Raw genomic sequence first — 26,924 nt, forward strand, 5'->3', positions numbered from 1 at the left:
TATTTTATGGTTCCATAAGCCCTGGGATTTCACTGAGTTCCCCTATATCATTACTATACTATAGTTCTCCATAAAAGTCATAGGTCCATCATTGTGGGCATGGACAACGGCAGAAAGTCCAACATCCTATTGTCAAGATACATTAAACAATTTCATTGGGAGTCCAATTTTAGTCTGGAAGAAGAGATGCATACTGCATTGTATCCTCACATCTGGATATGAAAGTCTCTATTACACAGTTACTGTACATCCACTTAAACAAAAAGCCACAAAACAAAATCAACAAAAGGAAGGAAAATAGAAATTCACAACACCATGAATCTTCAGCAACACATTAGTCATTCAGTAGCATGTTATTTGACTTCACGGTGTTAACTTATTTCTTCTTCCTGTTGTTGATTTTGTTTTGTGGCTTTTCATTTAAGTGGGTGCATAGTAACTACGTATTGGATACTATCATATCTAGTAGCATGCTATTTAACTTCATGGTATTATTTTTATAAGTTTTAAAAAATTATTTTCCATGATTCAGTTTTATAGGTATAGGGATTCTCTCTCCTCCCTCCCCTCCTTCATCCACATCTCACCCTGCACAATCCCATTTATTACAATAGTTTAGTAATATTAGTTTTTACAAAAAGAAGTTTAACATCCTGCTATTTAAATGCATCATAACACTGTGGATATAGGCAATGGTAGAGAATCTACTACCACATCTTCAAGAAGCCGGGGATGCTGGAGGAAGGACTGGAAGAGTCTCAGAGGCACATTCTCAAGTTGCTCTGTGTGCACATCAGAGTCTGAACTTCTGGAAATGAAAGGTGAACCTAAAATTATCCAGTCGTGGGTTGGAGCACTTTCCAGTAAGATATCCAACACCATCCATGGGGAGGGAAAGCCGCCGGCCTCTCCAACCATTCCTAACAGTTACTAACTACTGTCTCCTGAGTTGTGATGACCGCATTTGCTTTGCTCTTTAATTCTAAGAAAAGTGTCTTTTGAGAAACATATCACCGAATGTAAATGTTCTGAACCCAACTGGCATTTATACCACTGAGCTTCTGATGTTTCTAAGATTGCATCTCCAACAAACAGGCCTTTCCCCCCCCCCCCCCTTCTTCCAGCAGAAATACATGGGACTGAAAGCGGCTCAGCGAACAGCCAAAGCTTCCCGACGTCCTTAGCTTTCCGTGCCAGTGGCTGAGGCAGCTGCCCCTCAGACCCTTCGGAAAGCGCCTAAATGAATGTCATTAGTGTCATCGATACTTTCTTAAAATTGTTTATTAATACAAAGAGAACACATCTCATAGGTACAATTCTAAAATAAACACACTCCCTCCCTCCTCAATGCTGACCGCCCCCCCACTCCTTCGTTTTAATTTTAGCAAAAACATCGTTTCATTCTAGAAACACAGGCTTCGATCCTATGTTCCTCCGAGCAACGGCGCGGCGGGGAGTCCATCTGTCCGGAAAAGTGGTCATTTCTGCCCATCTAGTCAGAAATAGAGGCTTCCTTTGAATTCAAGAACGGCTAGGACGTTTTCCTTTTCCGAAATAAGTATGAGTCAAACAGGTACTGGATGTTCCCAGGATCCCAGGGACGCCGGAATAACCCGCTTTAACATCCTGGCGCAAATCTCGGTTTTCCCGAGCCGCGCCGGGGCGGAAGGGGCGTCCCCGGCTCCGCGTCATCAGCCAGCGCCGGAAGTGGAGCGCGACCTCGCGACGCGGTGAGTCCTGTGTGAGATGCTGCGTTAATTCTTACCCCACAGGTAGGAAATGATGGTGAGCTTGGGATTCAGGCTTAGGGGTTTTTGAGACAAACCAAGATGACCCTTGGGCCGGTAAAGGTCCAGAGTGGAGTTGGAGTCGGGAGATAACTGGAGGGTGGAGCCGTTGCCGCCAGTTCTTTACTTGGTTTTGAGTTTAGTTTGTGTAACTACTGGGAGTTATTTCAGTAATCTTCCCGTCATGTAGTCTGTCCCTTCTTGAAAGACTATACTTTTCTTTGAAAGAAAAATTTCAGGATAAAGTTTTTCAGTGTGTAAGATGAGAACTCGAGCCGGGCGGCCAGCTCTGAATCCCTTGGCTTTTTAGTAGTGGGGCAGTTCTGCGCCAAGTTAACATCTCTAAGGCTCGGCTTCTTCCGGTATAAAAATAAGCGTGGCGCGTGAGGATTGCTGCGAAGATTGGAGTGAAGTAATCAGTAGAAAACCCTTTGCTGTTGTTCCTGTGTGGATAGACGCTCCGTAGTTGGGTGTAGCCAACTCCCAGAGTTTGGAGTAAAGTGCAGATGAGGGATTTGGGTGGGGGTGGGGTTCTCGTTGTATTTTTCCTGAAAAAAAAAAAAAAAACAACCGAGGGCGGGGCCTCTCTGAGAAACTGCTTCTTTGATTCTGCGGTTGTAGGGACAATGGACACCCAGAAGGACGTTCAACCCCCCAAGCAGCAGCCAATGATTTACATTTGTGGAGGTAAGGAGCTTGCTGGCCCCGAGCAAGGGGTATTTGTGGCTTCCTGTGGTTTTTATGAAGTGATTACATCGATCCTTTGCATCGGGGAATTATTTGTGTTTGAAGGTGGGAAGGGGAACCTCGGAGCCCCCCTCTGGCACCCCTGCCTGCCCCAGAAAGGTGGCATTGCCCACCACTCTGAGTTTTAGTGTGTCGGGTTACCATGGATTATGAATATGGCTAAGGTCCTTTACTCATCTGCAGTTTTCTTGAACTTGGATGCTGTCTCTTTTTTTTTCCTAGAATGTCACACGGAAAATGAGATAAAATCCAGGGATCCAATCAGATGCAGGGAGTGTGGATACAGAATCATGTACAAGAAGAGAACAAAAAGATGTATCCTTTGCCTGTACTTGTTAAAGAGGAAGGAGCCAGCTGGAGAGTGATGCTGGACTGCCAGACACCACTCCTGCTAGAAATAGCAATAACTACGGATGACTTAGGAGAGAGAGGCGATTAGCATTTCTGTAGTCCAGAACATGTAAGTGAAATACTAGGCGATTTTCATTCGTAAATTTATTGTACAGAGTCTGTATTTATGTAAGAACTGATAGCTAAGCTTGACAGATAATTTATACAAGGAGAAATACAAATATGGTGTATGCTACCTGGAGGGAGGGAGTGGCGCCAACACATTACACCCAGCTGAGAGCAGGTTACAATGTGGCTGAACAGTTTCTCAGAGATCACAAGGTGCTACCTTTAATGCTGCTTCAGTGTTTTGTGATGTATTTTTTTTTTCATATCTTGGAAAAATACTAAAAAAGATTGAAAGCTTTTCTCATTTAATAAAATAGTGAATCCTAGGCCGCTGTGCGCCTTCAATGAACAAACTAGTTTATTGCAAAGACAATGTGATTTGGAAGTTTTAGGTCTTTTTGTATAGTTTTCAACCACATTTTTTAAATCCTTAACTCAGGTTAATACAGTGGTGGTTTTTGATGCTCGATAAAATGTGACAGTTGAATGTCCACATTTGTACTTGGCTTTGCTGTACATGTTTCTCCTTGTTGTATAGCTTTTGATGTAGCATACTTATCCTTTTGAACTGCATATGATTTCCCTTTAAAAACCATATTGTATTTAGGTATCTTTTAATATAAGAAAATTGTTCAAATACATGACTTATAATTTAATTTTTTGTGATGTATGGTAAAATTCCTTTCTTATACCGTGCTTACAGTCACAACCTAGAACTGTCTGGGGTCCCTGTGAAACATGCAGATGTGTAGAGCCCTCTGAAAGCCTAATAAAATCAGTTACTTAGAAACCGCTGTTTGTGTCAGTAAGTGTTTGCCAAGTGTCTTGGTACAGGGTGTATTTGCTGCAAGTGTGTATGCCATTTTTAGTTCAGTTTTCACATACTACTTGGCCAATGGTGATGGCCTTTCTGTATTTATATATAATGAGTGAGTATTTTAAAAATCTTGGATGAGATGGGCCCCACACAGCAGCCTAGTGTCTAAAATCCTCACCTGCATGTCCCCAGCTGCCCTGCTTCCCATCCAGCTCCCTGCTTGTGGCCTGGGAAAGCAGTCAAGGACAGCCCAAGGCCTTGGGACCCAGTGCCTGCCTGGGAGACCCTGAAGACGCTCCTGGCTTCAGATTGGCTCAGTTCTGGCTAGAGCAGCTACTTGGGGAGTGACTTATTGGACGGAAGCTCTTTCTCTGTCTCTCCTGTCTATGTATCTGATTTTCCAATAAAAATAAATAAATGTTTTAGGTCTGTAGTTTTCCTTCTCTGACGGTTCTCGAAATAAATGTTTAAAAAAAAAAGTTTATATATGGGCCCAGCATGATAGCCAAGTGGCTAAAGCCATCGCCTTGTATGTGCAAGAATCGCAAATGGGTGCCAATTTGTATCCTGGATGCTCTACTTCCCATCCAGTTCCTTGCTTATGGCTGGGAAAGAAGTGGAGGACGCCCCAGAGCCTTGGGACTCTGCACTTTAGTCAGAAACCTAGAAAATGCCCCTGGCTCCTGGCTTTGGATCAGCTCAGCACCAGCCATCATTGCTGCTGCTTGGGGAGTTAACCAGTAGGTGGAGGATCTTCTGTATCTCCTCTGAAAATGTGGTTTTCCAAGAAAAACCTTAAAAAAAAAAGAGTATGTATTTGCTCATTGAAAGGCAGATTTACAGAGAGAGGGAGAGAGGGAGAGAGAAAGAGATCTTCCATCTGCTAGTTCATACCCCAGAAGGCTACAACTGCTGCAGCGGGGTCTGGCCAAAACCAGGAGCTTATACTGGGACTCTCACGTGGGTGGCAGGGGCCCAAGTACAGAGGTCTTTATCTGCTGCTTTCCCAGGCTCAGGGAGCTGAACTGGAAGTAGCATAGACAACTTGAGCTGGTTGGAGCACCTGTGGGAGGTAAGCAGGCATCACAGGTGGCAGCTTAACGTACTCTGCTGTAACATGTGGTTACTTGTTGTAGAGCAAAATCACACCAAGCAAAGTGACAGGTGGTTTCCCATTGTAATCATTCAAGTGATACAGTTCTGCTTTACAATATAATTAGAATAGGTTGGCTCCCCTTGAATTAATGGATAATTATTTAAATATTTTGCCTTGGTCTTTGAGACATGGAATTGATTGTCCAGATTTCCATTATAATGGAAGGTCTTGTTAGCCTCAACATTAAAGATTGAATATGTTCCAGCTTTAAGTATGTCTGACATTTTATAAAAGTTAGCCATGTCAGTTAAAAAAAAAAAAACATTCTACCATCCTACACTTACCAAGTTGTATGAATTCATTATACGCTATAGGAAGTACTGTTAATGTCAGACTTTAAAAGAATGGCTTATTGGTCCAGATTCTCCTTTATTTCCCTCTCGCTGTTAACGGTGCCTTTTCCTTTATACAGGGCTTTGATAGTTTTGATATGGTCCTTTATCCTTTTTACAAATGTATACCTAAATATACAAGTATACTATACCTCATGATGATTCCTTAAATGGATTAACTTACTGATAATGTAATTATAAGTTTAAGTTAATATCATTTGTTTAATTGAACAGAGCAGCTATTGGAAAAATAAAGTTTTAAAAAAAAATACTTGGCCTGGCACGATGGCATAGTGGCTGGATCCTTTTCTTGCATGTGCTGGGATCCCATGTGGGTACCGGTTCATGTCCTGGCTTCTCTGCTTCCCATCCAGCTCCCTGCTTGTGGCCTGGAAGGCCAGTGGAGGGTGGCCTAAAGCCTTGGAACCCCACACCTGTGTTGGGGACAGGGCGGAGAGGGGTATAGGGTACTTCCTGGCATTGGATCGGCATAGTTCTGGCCATTGTGGCCATTTGGGGAGTGAAGCAGTGAATTGAGGATCTTCATAAATTTTCTATGTCATTCCAGTTAAAACAAATTAATTAAAAACTTAAAAATAATTTATTTGCACAGAAAGTTGTTCCATCCATTGGTTCACTCCCTGGAGGGCTGCACTGCTAGGCCAAAGCCAAGAACTACTGGGTAACATGTGAGTGGCAGGAGCTCACGGCCTTGAGCTGTCTTCTGCTTCCTCCAGACCATTAGCAGAGGGCAGGATCAGCACTGGAACAGCCAGGGCAGGGACTGGCACCCATGTGTGATGCCCGTGTCGCAGATGACACATTCACCCTGCCACACCACAATGCGGCCCTAGAAAAAGTGTTAAAACTAGAACTCAAAATGGCTGTTTTCAGTCAGCCACTTTTTATGACATTTTCATTTCTAAAATGGATATATCTTTTATCAACTTGGGAACCTTTTAAGGAAAAAAGTGACAGTGCTTTATCAAAGTCCTTTTGAGTAGTGTCCTAATAAAAAAAAAAGTGATGTTGAAATTAACCTATAATCTACTCCATCAAAAGCAGTAATTGGAAGCTGCTTCAAATCCAGCTTCACTCAACAGCTGCCCATTTTTTATAATTTCATTGCCAAAGTGAAATAATTATAATTGCTAATACTTAGAAGTATTTTATTCAACATATTTACTGAAAATGCAAATCTGAAATTTATAATCTAAATTGACAAAAATTACAATGCAGAATGTGGACCCATGACGTATTTGGGTACAAAGAAGTGGCACTTAATCCGGTTGGAAGGCTCAAGGAAAGCTCGCTAGTTGACTGAACTGAACCTCAAAGACAAAAAATGAGGTTTGGACGGAAGTTGTCTGCAGAAGAGCAGATGGCAGATACAGACTCAAAGTCAAAAGAAAGACGCTTTCCTTTCTGGCTTCCGGTCAAACTCTATTGTCAGCTTGGCCCACAGAAGAATGTTCTAGAACAGTGATTCGCAGCCACACACGATTCCCTGGAACACGATAAGCATGGGTTCTGATTTAGCAGGCCTGGGGGAAGTTCTGAATCCCTGATTTTCTCGTCCCACCTACTCTGAGGTGATTGTTGTGCTACTGATCCATGCAGCCTTTCGTCAGGGTTAGGAGTGTCTGAGCAAGTGCTGGTGGCTGTTTTAAATGTCCACCTCTTTCCTCTCGCCTAAAGCTCTTGTGATATGGATAGATGGCAATAACATTGTGGGTGGAGTGAATGCTAACAGAGTCCTAGGAAACCTGAAGAAACAATGGAGGAGTTGGTTAACTTGTAAGACCTTAGGAAGCGAGAGCACTTGGAAAATGTATCATAATTAGTGAGTACTTTAACCCTCCAGGAAATGCTCCTGTAACATAGCCAAGTGAGTCTCATTTATGTGTTTGTGCCAGGATAGTCTATGGATCTTTGAAACTGGCATTAGTGTTCTGACCGGTTGTCCTTCAGAAGAGCCTTTATGTTAGGCTAACTTAGTGAGACAGGGACAAACCATTCAATGAGAGTTACTTTGTGTCAGGTTTGTGATAGGTGCTGCAAGGGCACCCTTGGAGCCATGCACCAATAAACAGAAAGGCAAAATGGCATCAGGAAGCTCTGGGTCATGTTTTTGAATTGGGCATCAGTGCTTTGAGACTCTGAAACTTAAGAGATTGAACTTCTGAAAATTCAAAAACAGCAGGTGAAAAAGATAATAGAAATAGGGCCCAGCGCAGTGGCGCAGTGGTTAAGGTCCTCGCCTTGCACACCCGGGATCCCATATGGGCGCCGGTTCTGTCCTGGCAGCCCCACTTCCCTTCCAGCTCCCTGCCTGTGGCCTGGGAAAGCAGTCGAGGACAGCCCAAAGCTTTGGGACCCTGCACCCGCGTGGGAGACCCTGAAGAGTCTCCTGGCTTCAGATCGGCATAGCATCGGCTGTTGCGCTCACTTGGGGAGTGAATCATCGGACAGAAGATCTTCCTCTCTGTCTCTCCTCTCTGTATATCCGCCTTTCCAATAAAAAAATAATAATAAAAATAAATCTTAAAAAAAAAAGATAATAGAAATATAAAGAATTGGATGCACATTTGGCTTAGAAGTCTAGGCCAGATGGGAGTACCTGCATTAGGTCCTGGCTGAGCTCTGGATTCTAGCTTCCTACTGATGTGCTTCCTAGGAGGTAGCAGGTGGTCCGAGGAGCCAAAACCCTGCCACCCACTTGAGTGACCTGGGTTGTTGCCGTTTTCTGGCTTTGGTTTGGCCCGCCCCTAGCTGTTACAAGCATTTCAATAGTGAATCAATGGAAAGGAGAATACTCTCACTTAAGTAAATAACATTAGGAAAAACAACAACAACAACAACAAAAAACGTCTAAATAGTTGGCTGAGAAGGTGTCTCTAACAAGTTGCTTCTGCACACAGATGTTCACACCACACGTCCATCTCTCCTAGGGTAAATTGTGGAACACAAGTGGTGAAGGGAGCATGTGTGTGGCTTAGTGACTGAGACGCCCGTGTCTCAGTGCAATGCCTGTGTCCTTACCAGGCCCCCTGACTAGCTAGTGCTAACGTATGTCCTACCAAGCAGCAGTGATAGCTCACGAAATTGGGTTTCTATCACACCCCTGGGAGACCTGCATTTTTTTTCCCCCAGTTCCGCGCTACAACCCCTCCCAGTCCCATCTGTGGCAGGCATTTAGGGAGTAAACCAATGGATGAGAGCTCTTCGTTTTTCTGTCTCTCTGCCTCTCAATCAAACAAAAGAGTTGTTCTTTGAACAGAGAGGGAAGGATGAGGAGTTGGCCATAAGAAGACAAAGGAATAATTGTTGAAAATGGAGGACACAGTCAGTGCGAAGGCTCTGGGCTGGAAGGTAAGCTTGTCTTAGTTGCAATTCACAATGAAGCCTCGGAATTTTATCCTCAGGAGAGTGGGAGGAAATGCCACTGGCGAGGGGAGCAGAGGCCAGCTCCCTTGGAGCCGTGTACTGCAAAGCCATTCAGACAGTAAACAGGGGAGTGACGTCACTTAAGGTTCAGTTACTCAGGCTGTGTGAGATTGAACTGTAAAGGGTTGAGTGGGACCAGAGACGACGATCATGCATAGTTACTGCAGACAAACCTCCATATTAGTTGGAGAAGCTGCTGTAGGACTGCCCCCCACCTCCCGACCTGAGTCTACTCACCCAACAGAAAGCAAATCACGGATATGGGAGTGGTGGGGAAAAAATAGGTGTTTATGACAAAGCAGCAAAGAACTAGGAAGCCATTACTTAGTTCCCAGGCGCCTGTCAGTTAGAGGAGAAAGTTCTTAGACAGTGAAATTGGGGATGAGCGGTTGTTATTCAGATTCCTGGTTGCTCCGTGGTGCTCCTGAATCATCTTCCTTGGGTTGGTGATGTCATGCTCTTCCAGGATTTTATCATGGCCAGGTGAACTGTAGTTGGTCAGGGACCATTAGATGTAAGTGGTTGTTACCACCTGAAATCATACAACCTCTTTCCCCATAGAAAATGAGGATTGCAGGAAATGAAAGAAGAAACAAATTTATCTTCTATTCACTGTTGTTTAAAGGGGGAAGGGATAAGTAAATTGAGGTTGCTATGCAGGCTCTCAAATTTTAATTTATCTAGCAGGCAGCACAGCAGTACAGAATAACAACAGTTAACAGGAGCTTTAACTCACCCTCAAACAAATTAGAGGAAGGGAAACGCTCACATTTTCAACTTGATCAGCCCAGGTGTTCCTTGTCCCGAGAAAGGCAAGCTCGGGGGACGTGGGGGCCGGTGCGGCCAATCAGCGGGCGGGCGGGCGGGCGGCAGGGCTGGGAGGAGCCTGGTGGGACAGCGACCCTGGAGGTCGGGCTCGCCCTGGGTTTCCCGTAGCCGCTGGCACCGCAAGTCACAGGGTCAGGTAAGTGTTCGCGAGTGTAGCTGTCACCCGGGAATGAAGTCTGTACCTTCCCTCTGGGGACAGAAGTGAAGCTACAGGCAGAGAGGTCCCCCACACCCCCGTCTCATCGGAGTGGGAGGGAGCCTGCTGATCCGACTGGCGGTCCGCCGCCGCGGGCAGTGCAGGTGAGACGACCCCACGCGAGATTGTGGGTGTCTCCCAGCTGTGTCCGCCGTAGAGACCAGAGGGTATTAGCTTTGGAGCCCGCAGGGATCCGAGCCTGTCCCTAGCCCGGCCGCCTCTCCGGTGGCGCTGTACATAGAAACCGTTGCTAGGGCTCCAGGATGCCATTTGCTTGGACCTCTGTCCTGTGGATGCCACAAAGATGCGTCCTTGGGCCATTCCTCGGGTTTTCGCATCATTGAAGCCCATAGCGGCTGGCCTTGCAGGTGTTGCTAACAAGCTGCTTTACAGGGAATGACCGGTGAAGAAAAGAAATCCGACTGAAGCAGAAGCTTTTCCGAATGAGAGAAATTGGCAACCAGGTGTGAAAGAGTTTTAAGGAGAACAAAAACTGTAATTCATGTGCATGTATGTGTTTCTTGGAACTTGAAAATTAACATTTTGTAGTCTATAAATATCCTACAAGGGAAAAACAGGAGTATGGTGGTTTTCAAAAAGGACTCTCGGAAGGGTTAAGACACTGTTTAGAATGAAATCCTTTGGTTAGATAAAAGACAGCTCTTTCATGTTTTTTACTGAATCTTATTTAAATTATGAAACATCGAGGATTGCAAGAGCCCTTCTATTCAGGCAATCAATTTAATTCTGTGAGCTGCTGAAATCCCTTTCATCAATGACCTCCCTGTCCTGAACAGTTCTCACGCAACCTATTCTACTCTGGGCAGCATCATCTTACAGATTTTTCTTACTTTCCTTTGATTTCCACCCCCTTAAGTTATTCTTGTAATAGGAACCCTACATGTTGGAGGGCAGGCTGTTAATTATCTCTCCCTGTGTAACCATATCTTTCAAATAAATAAGTGCATCTTATATTTCTAAAATAGATGCCTTTTTCTTATTATTATTTTTAAAGATTTATTTTTATTATTTTTTATTGGAAAGGCGGATATACAGAGAGGAGAGACAGAGAGGAAGATCTTCCGTCCAATGATTCACTCCCCAAGTGAGCACAACGGCCGATGCTATGCTGATCCGAAGCCAGGAGCCTCTTCTGGGTCTCCCACGCGGGTGCAGGGTCCCAAAGCTTTGGGCTGTCCTCGACTGCTTTCCTGGGCCACAGGCAGGGAGCTGGAAGGGAAGTGGGGCTGCCGGGATAGAACCGGCGCCCATATGGGATCCCGGGCGTGCAAGGCGAGGACCTTAACCACTGCACCACTGCGCTGGGCCCACCTTCTTATTATTTTTAAAGTAATCACTCAATGGGTTCTGGTGCAATAGTTTCTTACAAATAATGACACTGTGGGACTGGTGCAGTGGTATAGCAAGCTAATCCCCACTTGCAGCACCAGCAATTCTCTCTCTGGAGTCACTTGAGAATTCTGAGATCCCATCTAAGCAGCAAAGTAGAGATAATGAACCGGCGAGAAAGAGAGAATTGCTCCCTGCTGCCTTGTCTAGCCTGGGCCCAAAGTTTATGTCAAAAGTCGGGGCACGCCATGCGTGGTCATTGCAGGAGTGGCCCTGCTATCAGCCCAGGCAGGATCCACAAACATGGGGACTACAATGATTACCTCTGCCTCGCCCCACCTGCCCCTGACCGTTGTCTCATCCTACATGGAGGTTCCAAACCCATTGGTAACCCTCTCTTCAGTATGATCTTTTTCCCTGAAAATTGCAAATAGCCCCCAATGCTAAGCAGAATGACTGCTGCTGCTTGGATTTTTGTCTTGACCTGATCAAAATAAAAGGCCCACAAATTTTCATGTGATCTCTCTCATGTCTTGGGTTAATGGTGAAAATTCCGAACGCTATGTCCTTCATTGTCACTCTGCCTTTCAATTTTAAAAGCAAAGGTGTCTTGCCTCTTTATTTATCTGTCATGAATAAAGTAGGATCTCTCACAATCTGGAAGGAACACAGATATTTTATATGCTGAGTGCTGTGGGAGAGATGTACAGAGTGCTGTTAGAACACAGATCCGGAGGTCGGTGTTATGGTGTAGTGGGTAAAGCTGCTTCCTGTGACTCATATGAGTTCTGATTCTTGTCCTGACTATTCCACATCTGATCCAGCTTCTTACTGATGGCCTGGGGAAAACAACAATAAATGGCCTAAGTTGTTGGGCCCCTGGCACTTCCAGGGGAGATGAAGGTCCTGGTTTCTAAAAGGCACAGGCCTGGCAATTGTGACTAACCGGGGAGTGAATCCGCAAATGGAAAATCTCTGTCTCTCCCTTTCTCTCTTTGTGCCCCTTCCCCATGTGATTTTCAAATGTATGAGTTGTTTTCTGGTTTTTGTTGTTCTTGTTCTTGTTGTAAGAATACAGTACCAGCAGCTGTTCATTGATGGGGGTGAGTGGAAAGGAATGGAAGAAGGCGGGGAATAAAGAACTGTCATGGAAAGAATCAGAGAGGATGTTGTTTATACTTGTGCTGAGCCCCAAAGATGCTTAGCAATCAGCAAAAGCAGAAAAACATCATTCCTAACCAATCCTGAAAGATATTTTAAATAGCTTGAACACCCAAACCTACCATGCCATTGAAGTCCAGCTTCGTTTAGTTTTGCTGGAGCTAATCCAGGTGGGATCTGTAGTAATTTAACACCCTACACGTTAACTGATCAGAGGGAATAGGGTTCTTCCGCCTCCTAGAGAAGGGCCTAGAAAGTTGCTACCATCCAAATTGGGCATTCTGTATACATGTTTGGTTCATAACTGCCTTCCTCTGCTGTGTTTCAGCCATGACTGCCAAAGAGTGTCCGCCCTTGTGGGGTTTTGGAACGACAAAAACATTTAAAATTCCCATTGAGCATCTGGATTTCAAGTACATTGAGAAATGCTCAGATGTGAAACACCTGGAGAAAATCCTGTGCGTGCTCAGGTAAGTCTCAAAGGCACTTCATGTTTCAAATGGCAAGTTCAAATGTGCTTGCCTTTCTGAAAGTTGGAGTGGCAAGAGGTCTGTATGAGAAACGTGGGAGACATTTCCCAACCCTGAGATTGCTTGTTCTTTTTAATTCCATGTGAGCTTGGAGGGTTCTGGTTAAGTGGTTCTCAAGAGAGTATTTTGTTTGCTTGTTTGTTTCCTTTGGTTTTGCTTCTTCCAGATTTTTCTAGTAGAAGGGATGGGAGCTATGGAGGCAGCTATCAGGGGGTAAAGCTGACTGACCAGCCTCATGCTGTTAAGCTCGGTGGGCAGAGAGGGCATGTGACTGATGGCCTGAGGGTAAGGTGGGGAGTTAGGGCCCTCTAGTAGAGACCCATGGCAGCCACATCCAACCTTAGCGTCCATCAAATGTGGTTGTTTAAAATGTACACTTGAGGGCCCAGTATGGTAGCCTAGAGGCTAAAGTCCTCACCTTGCATATGCCAGGATCCCATATGGATGCTAGTCTGTATCCTAGCTGCTTCACTTCCCACCCAGCTCCCTGTTTGTGGCCTGGGAAAGCAGTAGAGGATGGCTCAAGTCCTTGGGATCCTGCACATGGAAGACCACATGGGAGATCCAGGAGAAGTTCTTAGCTCCTGGCTTCGGATTGGCTCAGCTCCAGCTGATGTGGCCACTTGGGGAGTGAACCAGTGGATGAAAGATCTTTCAGTCTCTCCTCTCTGTAAATCTGCTTTTCCAATAAAAATAAATAAACCTTTTTTTTTTTTTTTTTTTAATGCACACTTAAGGGCTTCACTTCTAGAGATGCTGCTTCAGAAAATTTGAGGAAGGGCCTAGGAGTGTGAGAGAGAGAGCAAGAATGAGATACCCCCCCCCCCCACCGGCCCCGGGCTCTCTTAGTGGAATGCTTGTTTTTATTCTTTAAAATTTTTTATAAATTTTATTTTTTATAATGATTCTATGGTTGATCAGGTTGGGAAGGATTAAGGCTTAGGGAAAATTGGGTGAACTCATTGCTTCCAAATTTGCTATTTCTTTTTGTTGTTTCTGGGGGATGGTGAGAAAGGGGGAACCACTGATGACTTTCCACACATCCCAGTCCCCAGGGATGAGGAACCACCACCTCATATCCACCCAGAGTCTCAATGTGTACATATTCCGAGGGTTCTGTCCAGGTGGTTTGGATAGTTCTGAAATGCTGCTGATTTCACCAATCTGAGGATGATGTTGTCCTCCCAATGTCCACTGGCTCCATTCACTGAGATATTTTGCTGCCATCGTTTGACTGGGGTAGTTGTCCAGTTAGTTCTGTGCTCCTTCTTCTGCTATGGCACCAAAGGAGCTGCCATGTTCTTTTACAACAGGGCCTGTGTCCACCGCTCTGCCATTTTTATTAAGTAGAACATATTCCTTTTTTTTAAAGATTTATTTATTTTTATTACAAAGTCATATATACAGAGAGGAGAGACAGAGAGGAAGATCTACCGTCTGACGATTTACTCCCCAAGTGAGTGCAATGGCCGGTACTGTGCCGATCTGAAGCCAGGAACCAGGAATCTCTTCCGGGTCTCCCACACAGGTGCAGGGTCCCAAAGCTTTGGGCCATCCTCGACTGCTTTCCCAGGCCACAAGCAGGGAGCTGGATGGGAAGTGGAACTGCCGGAACCAGAACCGGCGCCCATATGGGATCCCAGCGCATTCAAGGTGAGGACTTTAGCCGCTAGGCTGTGCCGCTGGGCCCAAGTATAACATATTCTTGCAGGTGAGTCCAAGGACCCAGGCCAAGCATCCCAAGCATTGCCAGATCTCCTACCCCTGGGGCTCACAAACCCAACACCATACTAATGAGTGAGAATTTTTTTTTAAGATTTATTTATTTTTATTGGAAAGGAAGATATACAGAAAGGAGAATAGACAGAGAGGAAGATCTTCCGTCTGATGGTTCACTCCCCAAATGGCTGCAATGGTTGGAGCTGAGCCAATCTGAAGGCAGGAGCCAGGAGCTTCTTTAGGGTCTCCCACATGGGTGCAGGGTCCCAAAGCTTTGGGCTGTCCTGAGCGAGAGATTTTTAAAACATGTTTTATTAGAGAACATTAGAGTTCTACCATCTGTTAGTTCACTCCGCAGATGGCCTTAACAATCCGGACATGGCAGTGCCAAAGCCAAAAGCTTCTTCTAGTTTTCTCACATACAAACACTTGGGCTGTCTTCCGCTGCTTTTCCTGGGCTCTTGGTGGGATGCTGGATCAGAGCAGGGTTGCCCCCACTGGAGCAGCACAGGCCCCAGGAAAAAGTTGTGAAGGAGCCAGCTGGCTGGTGGTAATGCAGGTAGTCAGGGAGTTTGCCTTGTGGGCTAACAACCTGGAGCAGCTGCTGGAAGTTTCCAGCAAAAACAAAACAAAAACCGCTGGACTGTGAACAGAAATTTCTCCTTGCAAAGGAATTCCAAATTCTGTTTTTGCCTGTTTCTAAAACACAATTATACATTCATAGTTTTGAAATGAGCTCATGCACAAAATGAATATTCACCTGTGAGGTGACAGAACGTAGCCTATTCCACTTTTCCAAGTGTGTGTGGACTGATGGACCCATGACTCCTTATGAAGGACTATACTACTGTAATAATATGGGGAAAATCAGTCGGGAGGTGGAAATTTGGGAGTGGGGAATCGCAGACCTTATGGAATTGTACCATAAAATTCAAGATAAAAAAAGGAACAAAGCACATGATGATTTCTTTGGAGTTCATTATTTTCTTCATGGTTTGCCCCTTAGCTGCTGGGGTATTCAAAATATTTGTGGAAAATGGGGTTTAAAAGTAAGTTCATTTTGATACATAATATGCTTGAGCTCTGTGCAGAGAAGGGGTCATAAAAACATGGATTAGGTTAAAATTCCTTGGTTTTGAATTTTGAAGGCAGCAGCCCACCTTGTCACTTTGAGATCGCCATGGGAACCCGAGGCTCCCAGCTGGCCTGCCCTGCCCAGCCTTACCCCACTTGGGAGCACTGCTCTGTCAGGTGCTGGACTCTGAGGTTTTTGTTTTCCAAGGTCTGGCGAGGAAGGATATTATCCTGAACTTACAGAATTTTGTGAAAAGCGTCTTCAAGCCTTGGCTCCTGAAAGCAGAGCTCTGCGGAAAGACAAACCTGCAGCCACAGCAGCCAGCTTTACAGCAGAAGAATGGGACCAAATTGACCGTGACATGAAGGTATTTGAGTGAATCTTGAGGTTGATAGGTGTCATCATGGCATTTGCATGTTCACACGTCTGCTCACTACAAGCCTAGACTTCCTGTTTGACAGTCAAGGGCTCTTGGTGTTATTTACTTAGTATCAGTTATTCGATTACTTTTTGTTTTTGTTTTGAACATATATTCATTTACTCGAAAGGCAGAATTACAGAGAGAAAGAGAGTGGGACAGACAGAGAGAGATCCTCCACCCACTGGCTCGTTCCCCAAATGGCTGCAGCACCTGGTGCTGGGCTCCACGTGCAGGTGGGAACCCGAACATCTGGGTTAGCCTCTGCTTTTCCAGGCGTCTTACTAGCAAAGAGCTGGGCTGGAAGTGGAGCACCCGGGACTAGAGTTGGCATCAATACGGTTTACTGGCATTGTGAGATAGCGGCTTAACCTGATGTGCCACAGCGTCAGCCCCTTGCTTGTTTCTTACACCAAAGAGACTACTGAGATTTTGGGGGTGTGTGCATGTGTAGCGCGTGCTTTTACATGGCTGAATAATCTTCCTTCCTGTAAACTGCAATGTCGGCAGCTTCTATAAATAGAAGAATGACTTATAAACTTATTTATAATTTGTTTTTGCACATTTCTGGTTATTTCCTTGGGATAAAATATTAGAACTGAAAGAGCCTCATGAAAGGATTTGGGCATTTTAGGCTTTGGAAGTGTATTTTTATATTCTCAGAGAAGTTGTGCCATCACAGTTGCCAGCGGCAGTGTCTCAGAATGCCCGTTGGGGAGTGCTGCTCACTGCATATTGTAATTATGGTCATCAGGAAGTTGATCAAAGTATACACAGTATTTCTTAAAACGTGTTTCTTTAGGAAGTTTGTAAAGATTTGTTTTATTTTGATTGGAAAGGCAGACTTACAGAGAGGAGAGACAGGCAGAAAGATCGTTCATTCGTTGTTTTCCTCTCCAAATGGCTGCAGCTGCCAGAGCTGAGCTGATCTGAAGTCAGGAGCCAGGAGCCTCTTCAGAGTCTTCAATGTGGATCCAGCAACTCAAGGACTTGGGCTGTCCTCTACGGCTTTCCCAGGCCACAAGCAGGGAGCTGGATGGGAAGTAGAGCAGCTGTGATTGAACTGGGGCCCATGTGGGATCCTGGCACTTCTGAGAAGAGTATTACCAATTGAGTCATCACCTGCTGCCTCCCAGCATGCACCTGAATAGGAACTAGAAGTGGAGTAAAGCTGAGACTCAAACCCAGCACCTCTGATGTTGGATGCTGGAGCCAGGTCCCACAGTGGCCTGCTTGGGTTTGAGCCTCTGCTTCTTCTCCTGTTTCCAGTTCCCTGCTCACGTGCATCCCGGGTGGCAGAGAGAGAGGTCTTCCATCTGCTGGTTCACTCCCAAATGGCTGCAAAGGCTAAAGCTGAGCTGATCTGAAGCCAGGAGCCAGGAGCCCCTATTGGGCCTGCCACATGAGTGCTGGTGCCCAAGGACTTGAACCATTCTTCACTGATGGCCAAACTATCAGTAGATAGCTGGGTGGGAAGTGGAGCGGCCAAGACAAGAACCAGTGCCCGTATGGGATGTTGGTGCTGCAGGTAGAGGGTCAGTGTGCTATGCCACTGTGCCATTTAACATATAACTTACTATTTTGAAGTATGCAGTTCTGTAGTGTGTAGTCACATTGTTACACAACTAATTTCCAAAACTTTCTCACCTTGAAGATCTATTCCCAAGCAACAGCTCCTTTTGAAAACCCATTGTTCTGCTTTCTGTTTCTGTAAGTTTGATTATATCAGTGGAATTTCAATCTTATATTGCATGTTTTTAGTTATTTGGTTACTTAATAATTTTAGCCATCCATCCATGTTTATTGCACCCCAATTCATAATAGCTATTAACCCAGTTGTCCATCAGCTGATGACTGGATAAAGAAAAAGTGACATATATTGGTTACTACATTATCGACCTTGTTTCTTACAGTCTAATTAAATTCATCTTTTAATTCTAGGAGATTTTTAAAAAATTATATTTATGCTATTTTCCATTTGCAGGATCATGTCTGTAAATGAGATTTACTCGTAGGGCAGACATTTGAGCGGGCAGTTGGGCTGCTACTTGGGACACGCATACCTTTGACAGGGCCTGGGTTCTAGTCCCCACTCTGCTGCTGATTCCAGTGTCCAGTGACAGTTAAAGGAGCTGAGTGTCTGCCACCCACATGAGAGGCCTGGGATGACCTGGCCTAACCCTGGGTTGCAGTGGACAGTGGAGGGGTGAACGGAGGAATGAGGTTGGTGTTTCTCTTTCTCATTTCTGCCTCTCAAATAAATATATGGGGGCCCGGCGAGGTGGCACAGTGGTTAAGGTCCTCACCTTGCACGCCCGGGATCCCATATGGGCACCAGTTCTAATCCCGGCGGCCCTGCTTTCCATCCAGCTCCCTGCCTGTGGCCTGGGAAAGCAGTCGAGGATGGCCCAAAGCTTTGGGACCCTGTACCCTCATGGGAGACCCAGAAGAGGCTCCTGGCTTCGGATCGGCATAGCATCGGCCGTTGCGCTCACTTGGGGAGTGGATCATCAGATGGAGAATCTTCCTCTCTGTCTCTCCTCTCTGTATATCCGCCTTTCGAATAAAAATAAAATAAATCTTTAAAAATAAATAAATAAATATATGGATAATTAAATAAAAGATAGGAATCTGCTCTATTTCCAATCTGGCTGCCCCTTTCCCCTTTTCCCCTTTAATTTTGACTTGCCTGTTGAACTGGTTAGAACCTCCAGTGTAACACTGACTAGAAATAGAGCAGATAATCCTTGCCTGCTTCCTGGTCTTACAGAGAAATCATCCAGCCTTTACCATTAAGTACCAATTAACTTTAGATTGTTAATTGTTAATTGTTGGATTGTTAACTTTTCAATGTTGTGAAATGCTTTCCCAGTGTTTCTTGGTGTGACCAAGGCTTTCTTTGTATTCTGTACATTATGGTTAACTATATAGACTGTTTTCAAATGTATTACTAACCTTTCATTCTGGGATACACCCTGTGAATCATATCTTGCTGGATTTGGTTGGCCAATATTCTTTTTTTTTTTTTAAAGATTTATTTTTATTATTTTTTTATTCGAAAGGCGGATATACAGAAAGGAGAGACAGAGAGGAAGATCTTCCATCCGATGATTCACTCCCCAAGTGAGCGCAACGGGCCGATGCTATGCCGATCCGAAGCCAGGAGACTCTTCTGGGTCTCCCACGTGGATGCAGGGTCCCAAAGCTTTGGGCTGTCCTCGACTGCTTTCCCAGGCCACAGGCAGGGAGCTGGAAGGGAAGTGGGGCTGCCTGGATTAGAACCGGCGCCCATATGGGATCCCGGGCGTGCAAGGTGAGGACCTTTAACCACTTGCGCCACCGCGCCGGGCCCGGTTGGCCAATATTCTATGAAGGACTTTTGTGTCTATCTTCATAAGTGATACTGGTTTTATTATTATTATTAAGATTTATTTTTAATTGGAAAGACAGATATACAGAGAGAAGGAGAGACAGAGAGGAAGATCTTCCATCTGCTGGTTCACTCCTCAAGTAGCTACAATGGTTGGAGCTGAGCCAATCTGAAGCCAGGAGCCAGGAGACTCCTCTGGGTCTCCCACGTGGATGCAGGGCCCTAAGGCTTTGGGCCATCCTCTACTGCTTTCTCATGCAGGGAGCTAGATTGGAAGCGGGCTGCTGGGATTAAAACTGTTGCCATTTGGGATCCTGGCATGTACAAGGTGAGGACTTTAGCCACTAGGCTACCATGTTTAGCCCTATTATTTTTTTTTCATGCATGAAAAGTATGTCCTTTATTGAGAGGAAATCACCACCCACAACCTCTTTGCAGGTGCACACCCACCCCCGAGGCTGTGCACTACCCTCCCACCGAGCAAAACATGTGAAAGACTCGTGCAAGGAAATAACTAGAAATGCAGGACAGGCCTCTTTGCTTGTTTGTTCTTCCTCTTGGGCACTCTGGCTCTGCCTCTGCTTGTCAGATCAGGGAGCTGGCTAGAGCTCATGTGCTGGGTGGCCAGCTGAGCTGCACTGCAGGGAGCTTTCGTGTTGCGGAGGATGGCTCCTCAGCCAATCGTGCCTGATGAATAAAGACTGCTGTGTGACAGGCTTGGCTCCACTTCCCTGAGGCTGAAAGCGCTCCTGAGCCACTACTGTTCCTGAGAGGGTTTCCACTGAGTTCCTGAGTTCTCTGTGCCAAGTCCTGCTGGGCTTCTTTGCCCCCTATTATTATTTTTAAATGTCTACCTTTAGAGGTAGGGTAATGCTAGCTTCATAGCAGGAATTACGACGTGCTCCTCCTTGATTTCCTAGAAAAGTTGGTGTGTCATTGGCATTATTCCCTGCTCAGGTGTTTGATGGAATGGACTACTGGCAGCAGCTGGATCCAGGTTTTCTTGGTAGGGAAGGCTCTGACTGAGTTCAATGTCTTTAATAGGACGTGGAGCTCGGCAGAGCCTATCTTGGGAGCTTTCTGTCTAGCTGCCCCCTCCTCAGGACTTTGCCTGTGGCATCCTTTCAGACTTGGCCTCCAAGATCCCAAACTCTGTCTTTAGGATTTGGTGAGAGTTTAGTGCTGTAGCCCTGAAACCCCCCAGGCAATAACTTGGAGCCCTGTAGGGCATACCTTGCTTTGGTTGTGTTTTATCAAAGAACAGGGTTGAGGACTACCTATTATCCCATGTCTGGAAATTGAGGTTGCAGATCTTTCACCCAGCTTTCCAGAGTGGATGCGAGAGGGTAAATACAGTTCCTGACTATGTCAAGTCAGAAGTCCCTTTTTCTGATTTTCTATTGATGTATTTGTTTTTCTTTTATTTTTTTAAAATAAAATTTATTTTTATTGGAAAGTCAGATTTGCAGAGAGAAGGAGAGACAAAGATCTTCAATCCACTGGTTCACTCCCCAAGTGGCCACAACTGCCAGAGCTGAGCTGAGCCAAAGCCAGGAGAGCCAGGAGCTTCTTCCAGGTCTCCCATGCAGGTGCAGGGTCCCAAGGCTTTGGCTGTCCTCTACTGCTTCCCAGGTCACAGGCAGGGAGGTAGATGGGAATGGAGTAGTTGACCTGTGCTTCCTCAGCATTCCTGTGAAGTTTTGTTTTTGATGGATGACTTGATTGATTGGCTTTGATGGGTTGTATGATTGTTATCTCTCCTCTTGCACATTCGTTCTTAGGGTAGCAAAGAATTTTGCATTAGTAGGGTTCATCCCCAGGGAGAACTGGGCCAGTAAGGTCTGGTCAGGAGCACGGAGTGCGCTCTCCCCATTGGCCGGTGTTGTTTGCACTGCCATCGGGAGGGCAGTTAAGCTGCCAGCAGTGTGCTCACCTCGGTGATGCGCCTGGAGGTACTTGTTGTAATACCGGTAGTAGCCTCCATGAAACGCTGCACCCGTTAACATGTAAGAGTGAAATCCCAGGTTAGTCTGGTATCCCTAAGCTGCTTTTCCCTCTGTGGCTCTGCCATTGCTGACTTGGGGTCCTGGTGTTCCCTGTAGCAGCAGTGGAAGTAAAATTGTTTTTAAATGGACTAGAGAACAATGTACTGTTTCACCTTCTATTCTTAAGCATACTATATCTGGGATTGAAAACATTAAAAATTTTTTTTAAAGATTTATTTTTATTATTTTTTTATTCGAAAGGCAGATATACAGAGAGGAGAGACAGAGAGGAAGATCCTCCATCCGATGATTCACTCCCCAAGTGAGCGCAACGGCCGATGCTATGCCGATCCGAAGCCAGGAGCCTCTTCTGGGTCTCCCACGCGGGTGCAGGTTCCCAAAGCTTTGGTCCGTCCTCGACTGCTTTCCCGGGCCACAAGCAGGGAGCTGGATGGGAAGCGGGGCTGCCGGGATTAGAACCGGCGCCCATATGGGATCCCGGGCGTGCAAGGCGAGGACCTTTAACCACTTGCGCCACCTCGCCGGGCCCTAAAATTTTTTATATATTTGAAAGGAAGAATTACAAAGAGAGAGGGAGAAACAGAGGCAGAGCTCTTTCATCCACTGGTTCACTCCCCAACATGGCCACAGAGGTCAGAGCTGGCCTGGTCCAAAGCCAGGAGCCAGGAGTTTCTTCTGTCTCCCACATGGGTGCAGGGGCCTAAGCATTTGGGCCATCAACAGGGAGCTGGATGGGAAATGAAGCAGCTGGGAATCAACCCATGCCCGTATGGGATGTTAACACTGCAAGTGACAACTCTACCTGCTATGTCACAGCAGAGGCTCCAAAATAATACCTTTTAAAAACAACTTTAAGGTCTATGTATTTTCATTCAGAATGCTATTTTTAAAAATCTTCCTGTTTTCTCAGGTCACCATTTTATTGTCTTGTGTTTGATAACCTAGTAGCTAATCCACAAGTGGCATGGTGGCATTATAGACTGACCCTCTGCCTGCAGCATGGAATTCCCATATGGTTGTTGGTTCATGTTCTGCATGTTCCACTTCCCGTCCAGCTCCCTGTTTATGACATGGGAAAGCAGTGGAAGATGGCCCAAGCACGTACTTGGACTGCTGCATCCACATAGGAGACCTGGATGAAACTACTGGATTCCGACAGGTTAAGCTCCATCTGCTGCAGCTATCTGGGGAGTGAGCCAGAAGAAGGAACATCTCTTTTTCTTTCCTTCTCTCTCTAAAATCCTTCTCTTTCTAAAAAGAAAAATCAAAGAAAATTGCATTTTATGTCCAGAGTTTCTGTTCTTACTTCCAGGACACAAGAAGCTGGTTCTGGTTTCCAAGTCTGCTTTCTTTCTCCCTGGGCATCCTTTCTCTGAATTACTTCCTTCTCCTCCCCTCTCTCTAGTCTCTCGGTCCTGTGTCCCTTCTCCCTCTTTCCTTATTCTCTCTGACTCACTTCCTACTTTGTCATTCTTTGTCTTTCCTTTTAACTTTCTTTGCTTACTTTACATCCTCCCTGTCTTTTTACACAGATAGGAAAGATAATATAGCTTGTTGCTTATAAAGGCGTCTGATGTATACTTGTCTCTCAATATCATTTATTGAATAACAAATAACAACTTCCAAGATAATAACCTTACTCAATGTTTTTTCTGCTAGTTGTGTCAACTCAGTTAATTATTTTTAATAGTTCAGAGGTCTTAAAATTTGTTTATTGGAAAGGTGTATCAGATTTATGGAGAAAAGGAGAGACAAAGAGAAACATCTTCAGTCCACTGGTTCACTCTCCATATGGTTGCAACAGCCAGTGCTGAAGTGATCTGAAACCAGGAGCCAGGAGCTTCTTCTGGGTCTCACATGGGTACAGGGTCCTAAGGTGTTGGGCCATCCTCTACTGCTTTCCTAGGCCACAAGAAGGGAGCTGGATTGGCAGTAGAGCAGCCAAGACATGAACCGGCATCCATGTGGTATCCTGGCACTTATAAGGTGAGAATTTAGCCATTGAGCCACCACCCTGGGCTCTATCTTATATGTATTTTTTACACCTGTTGTCCCTCTCATTTATCGTGAGTTGATCCTAGCAGCTTCAGCCCTTTTCCCTGGGTTCTGACAAAATAGGTTGCTCTGGTAGAACAGGCTGGCCTCTCAATTGAACCCCAAACCCCTTATCTCTGTTTTCATGTTTTATTCTGATCATTTTCCTTCATCTGTTTCATCTGCTCTTAAAGTGTTTTAATATGCTCAATATACACATTATTCTCTTGGCAAGAATTTTGCCCTGAATTTGTCTGTTTACAGCAACGCCAGCATTGTAATGTTGGTACTTCATAGGTGCTCGCAGTTGGCACTGTAACATTCTTAGGGCATGTGAATAGCACACCTTCCTTTCATGTCTGCGGTATGTGTAGCTGTGAATGTGCATGTATGTGGCCAAAGTGACAACACCATGCTTTCTTTTTTTTTTTTTAAAGATTTATTTTATTTTTTTTTTGGAAAGGCAGATATACAGAGAGGAGAGACAGAGGAAGATCTCCCGTCTGATGATTCACTTCCCAAGTGAGCACAATGGCCGATGCTATGCCGATCTGAAGCCAGGAGCCTCTTCCGGGTCTCCCACGTGGGTGCAGGGTTCCAAAGGTCCCAAAGCTTTGGGCCGTCCTCGACTGCTTTCCCGGGCCACAAGCAGGGAGCTGGATGGGAAGCGGGGCCGCCGGGATTAGAACTGGTGCCCATATGGGATCCCAGGCATGCAAGGTGAGGACCTTAACCACTGTGCCACCGCGCCGGGTCCAACACCGTGCTTTCTAAAAGGTCTGAGAACATGCATCTGGTGCCTTTCCTCTTTTCTTTTGTGAACATCATCTTGGCAAATTACTGGAAGATGACCATCCCAACAGCAAGGCCATTTATTGATTTTTTACAGATGGATTGACTTGAAGGGTAAAGTGACAGATAGCAGGATAGGAGGAGGGGAGGGAAAGAGAGATACAGACAGAAAGAAAGCAAAGAAGGAAGGAAGGAAGGAAGGAAGGAAGGAAGGAAGGAAGGAAGGAAGGAAGGAAGGAAGGAAGGAAGAAAGGACGGACTCTTCCACCTGCTACTTTACTCCCCAAATGGCTGCAATAGCCAGGGCCAGGCCAGGCCATAGCCTGGAGCCCAGACCTCCATCTGCTTCTCCTGCATGGGTGGCAAGAAGAACACAAGCACTTGGGCCGTATCCTGCTGCTTTCCCAGGGGCACTAGCAAGGACTGGGTTAGAAGCAGAGCAGGACTGGGTCGGATGCTCTGACATGGGATGTTAGCATTACCAATGATAGCCCAACCTGTTGTAACGCACATACCACATCTCACAGGCGAGATAGAGACATGGGTCCTGGCCTCAAGGTGTTTCTGAAGTGAGGAGGATCAACACTAAATCATTGATTCAAAATCTGTATGTTAATGTGTGGGGGCAGTGCTAATACACTTTTTCCTTTAAAAAAAATTTTTAAACTTTTTTATTTTTATTTTTGTTGATGTTTACATAGTTGATCAGGGTGGAATGGATTGAGGGACAGGGAAATGTGGGTGAAATAATTGTTTCCAAATATTCTTTTTCTTCCTGTTTCTGTGGGGAGGGGAAAGATAAAGGGAGAAGCCACACCCAGCCTCTCAAATACCCCAGTACCCAGGGTCGAGTAACCACCACCCAATATCAACCAAGGTCCCAATGTGGTGCATGCTCTGAGGGTGCTGCCCAAGTGGTTTGGATAGTTCTGAGAGGCCAAGGATGAGGAAGCCCTCCCAATGTCCATTGACTGACATAGTCAACCTTAAGTCTCCATTCACCCAGACTTTTATTGTCACGTTTGGCTGGGATGATTTGTTCCGTTCTCTTTCTTCTGCTATTGTACCAGATGTATTCTGCAGGCTCCAGTGGGCTGCCATATTTTCCATGTGCATCAGGGCCTGCTATCCATTGCACTGCCTTTTATACTGGAAAAGATGCGTTCTTGCATGTGAGCCTAAGGATTTGGGCCAAGCGACCTGAATGCCACCGGATCCCCGACCCCAGGACTTATGGATCTGGACCCATTGCTCTGGCAGGCCCAAGGACCTGGGTTCTGCTGGATCTCCTGCCCCCAGGGCTCACAGACCTGGTACCCACTTGGCCCAGACTGGCATGGCTTGCCTTACCTTGGCATGTGAACTGGCTGGTGTTGCAGCCGAGCTAGCCCATCCTGCAACCCATCCTGGTTCTCAGATATGTCAATAGATGTTATGAATGGGCCAATCCTAGCCCACATCCTGACTTGACCCTATGTGTGCCAGCGGGTACTGTAACCGGGTCTGGTCTGGGCTGTTGTTTGGTACTTGTACTCACCTGCAGGGACTGTGTCCTGACAAAAGAGTTCTCCAAGCCTCTCTATCAGATCTCCTCCCCATGCAGTGCCAACACTTTTAACCCAATTGGGAAGCTTGCTGAAAGAGATTATGAATATGATCTCACAAGATAAAAATGGGAAGAAAAACATCGATGTGCTTAACAGTGAGGACTGTGCTTAAAAGTGGTTAAGATGATCAATTCTGTGTCATGGGAATTCATTACCGCCTTGGAAAAGGTAGAAAGGGTGTTCCAGCAAGCACATACTGTCACCTAAAACAGACTCAACAGGAAGCCACAATGTCAAGTGCTTCCTCATGCCTGCTTCAGAGTAGGTATTTATCTTCTTTTTTCTCTTTTCTTCTCAGAGTTGGGTATCAGAAATTAAAAAAGAAGAAGATAGAATGCACTTTCATGAGACTGAACAGTCTGTGCCCATGGAAGGTAATCTGCCCCCTGTTCGTGGTTCAAGCAGCTGTCTGCAAGTGGGCAAGGTAGGCCTCTGCAGCTGGAGCTGGGACAGGGCTGTTGCGCCGGTTGGCTGGGGTTATCCCACTTTGCTTGGAACAACCAATGAGGTTGTCTCACTTTAACCAGAGCAGCCAACCAGTGGAGCAACCAGAGGATGTTTTGCCTGGGCTTTGCGGCACCATCACCTTCCTTGGTTAGTTGTGTGCAGTACTTGGAGGTGAAAGTAAACAAGCTTTCCTTTGAAGAGGTGCACCCTGGGATGGCTGCCTTTTCTCTTTTTTTCCTGTGGCTGTTCTATCCTTTCTATTCATAGTGGTTTTTACAGCATATAAGGTCTCCTTCCCTTCTCTCCTCTCTGCTTCACTTCCTCTCCTCCCCTAAAGGTCTATTTAAGAGAAGAGACAGAGAAATATCTTCCATCTTTTGGTTTACCCCCTAAATGCTTGTAAAGACCAGAGCTGAGCCTATCCAAAGCCAAGAGCCAAAAGCTTCTTCCAGGTCTGCCTTCGGGTGCAGGGGCCCAAGGACTTAAGCCGTCTTCTGCTTCCCCAGGCCGTAAGCATGGAGCTGGAGGGAAATGGAGCAGCTGGGACACAAATCAATGCCCGTATTGGATCCTCGCACTTGAGGGGGAGGATTAGCCAATTAAGCCACCACACTAGTAGTCCCTTTGGTTTTCTTTCTTTTTTTTT

The 26,924-nt window shown here is 45.6% G+C and overlaps 2 protein-coding genes across 4 annotated transcripts in view; both read left to right on the plus strand.

Moving 5' to 3' along the window:
* The first annotated feature begins 1,698 nt into the window (after window positions 1-1,698).
* POLR2K (RNA polymerase II, I and III subunit K) lies at window positions 1,699-3,778 on the plus strand. 3 transcript variants are annotated; one of them, XM_040972732.1, is made up of 4 exons: window positions 1,699-1,730; window positions 2,409-2,474; window positions 2,757-2,849; window positions 3,443-3,778. In XM_040972732.1, the coding sequence occupies exons 2-4, from the start codon at window positions 2,414-2,416 to the stop codon at window positions 3,463-3,465; spliced, it is 177 nt and encodes a 58-aa protein (XP_040828666.1). In that variant the 5' UTR covers window positions 1,699-1,730; window positions 2,409-2,413; the 3' UTR covers window positions 3,466-3,778. The 3 variants fall into 3 exon arrangements, with proteins under 3 accessions (XP_040828666.1, XP_040828665.1, XP_040828668.1); XM_040972731.1 differs by having other exon boundaries at window positions 1,705-1,772; XM_040972734.1 differs by having other exon boundaries at window positions 1,714-1,741.
* Window positions 3,779-12,610: 8,832 nt separating this feature from the next.
* SPAG1 (sperm associated antigen 1) overlaps window positions 12,611-26,924 on the plus strand; it is a 68,623-nt gene continuing 54,309 nt past the window's right edge. Inside the window, exons 1-3 of the mRNA XM_040972644.1 lie at window positions 12,611-12,750; window positions 15,812-15,971; window positions 26,130-26,255. Of these exons, the coding sequence (XP_040828578.1) occupies window positions 12,611-12,750; window positions 15,812-15,971; window positions 26,130-26,255 (426 nt within the window). The remainder of the gene's footprint in view (window positions 12,751-15,811; window positions 15,972-26,129; window positions 26,256-26,924) is intronic.

The sequence above is a fragment of the Ochotona curzoniae genome, unplaced genomic scaffold, assembly GCF_017591425.1.
Source record: "Ochotona curzoniae isolate NIBS_2020 unplaced genomic scaffold, NIBS_Ocur_1.0 contig_2318, whole genome shotgun sequence".
In the NCBI taxonomy this organism is placed as follows: domain Eukaryota; kingdom Metazoa; phylum Chordata; class Mammalia; order Lagomorpha; family Ochotonidae; genus Ochotona; species Ochotona curzoniae.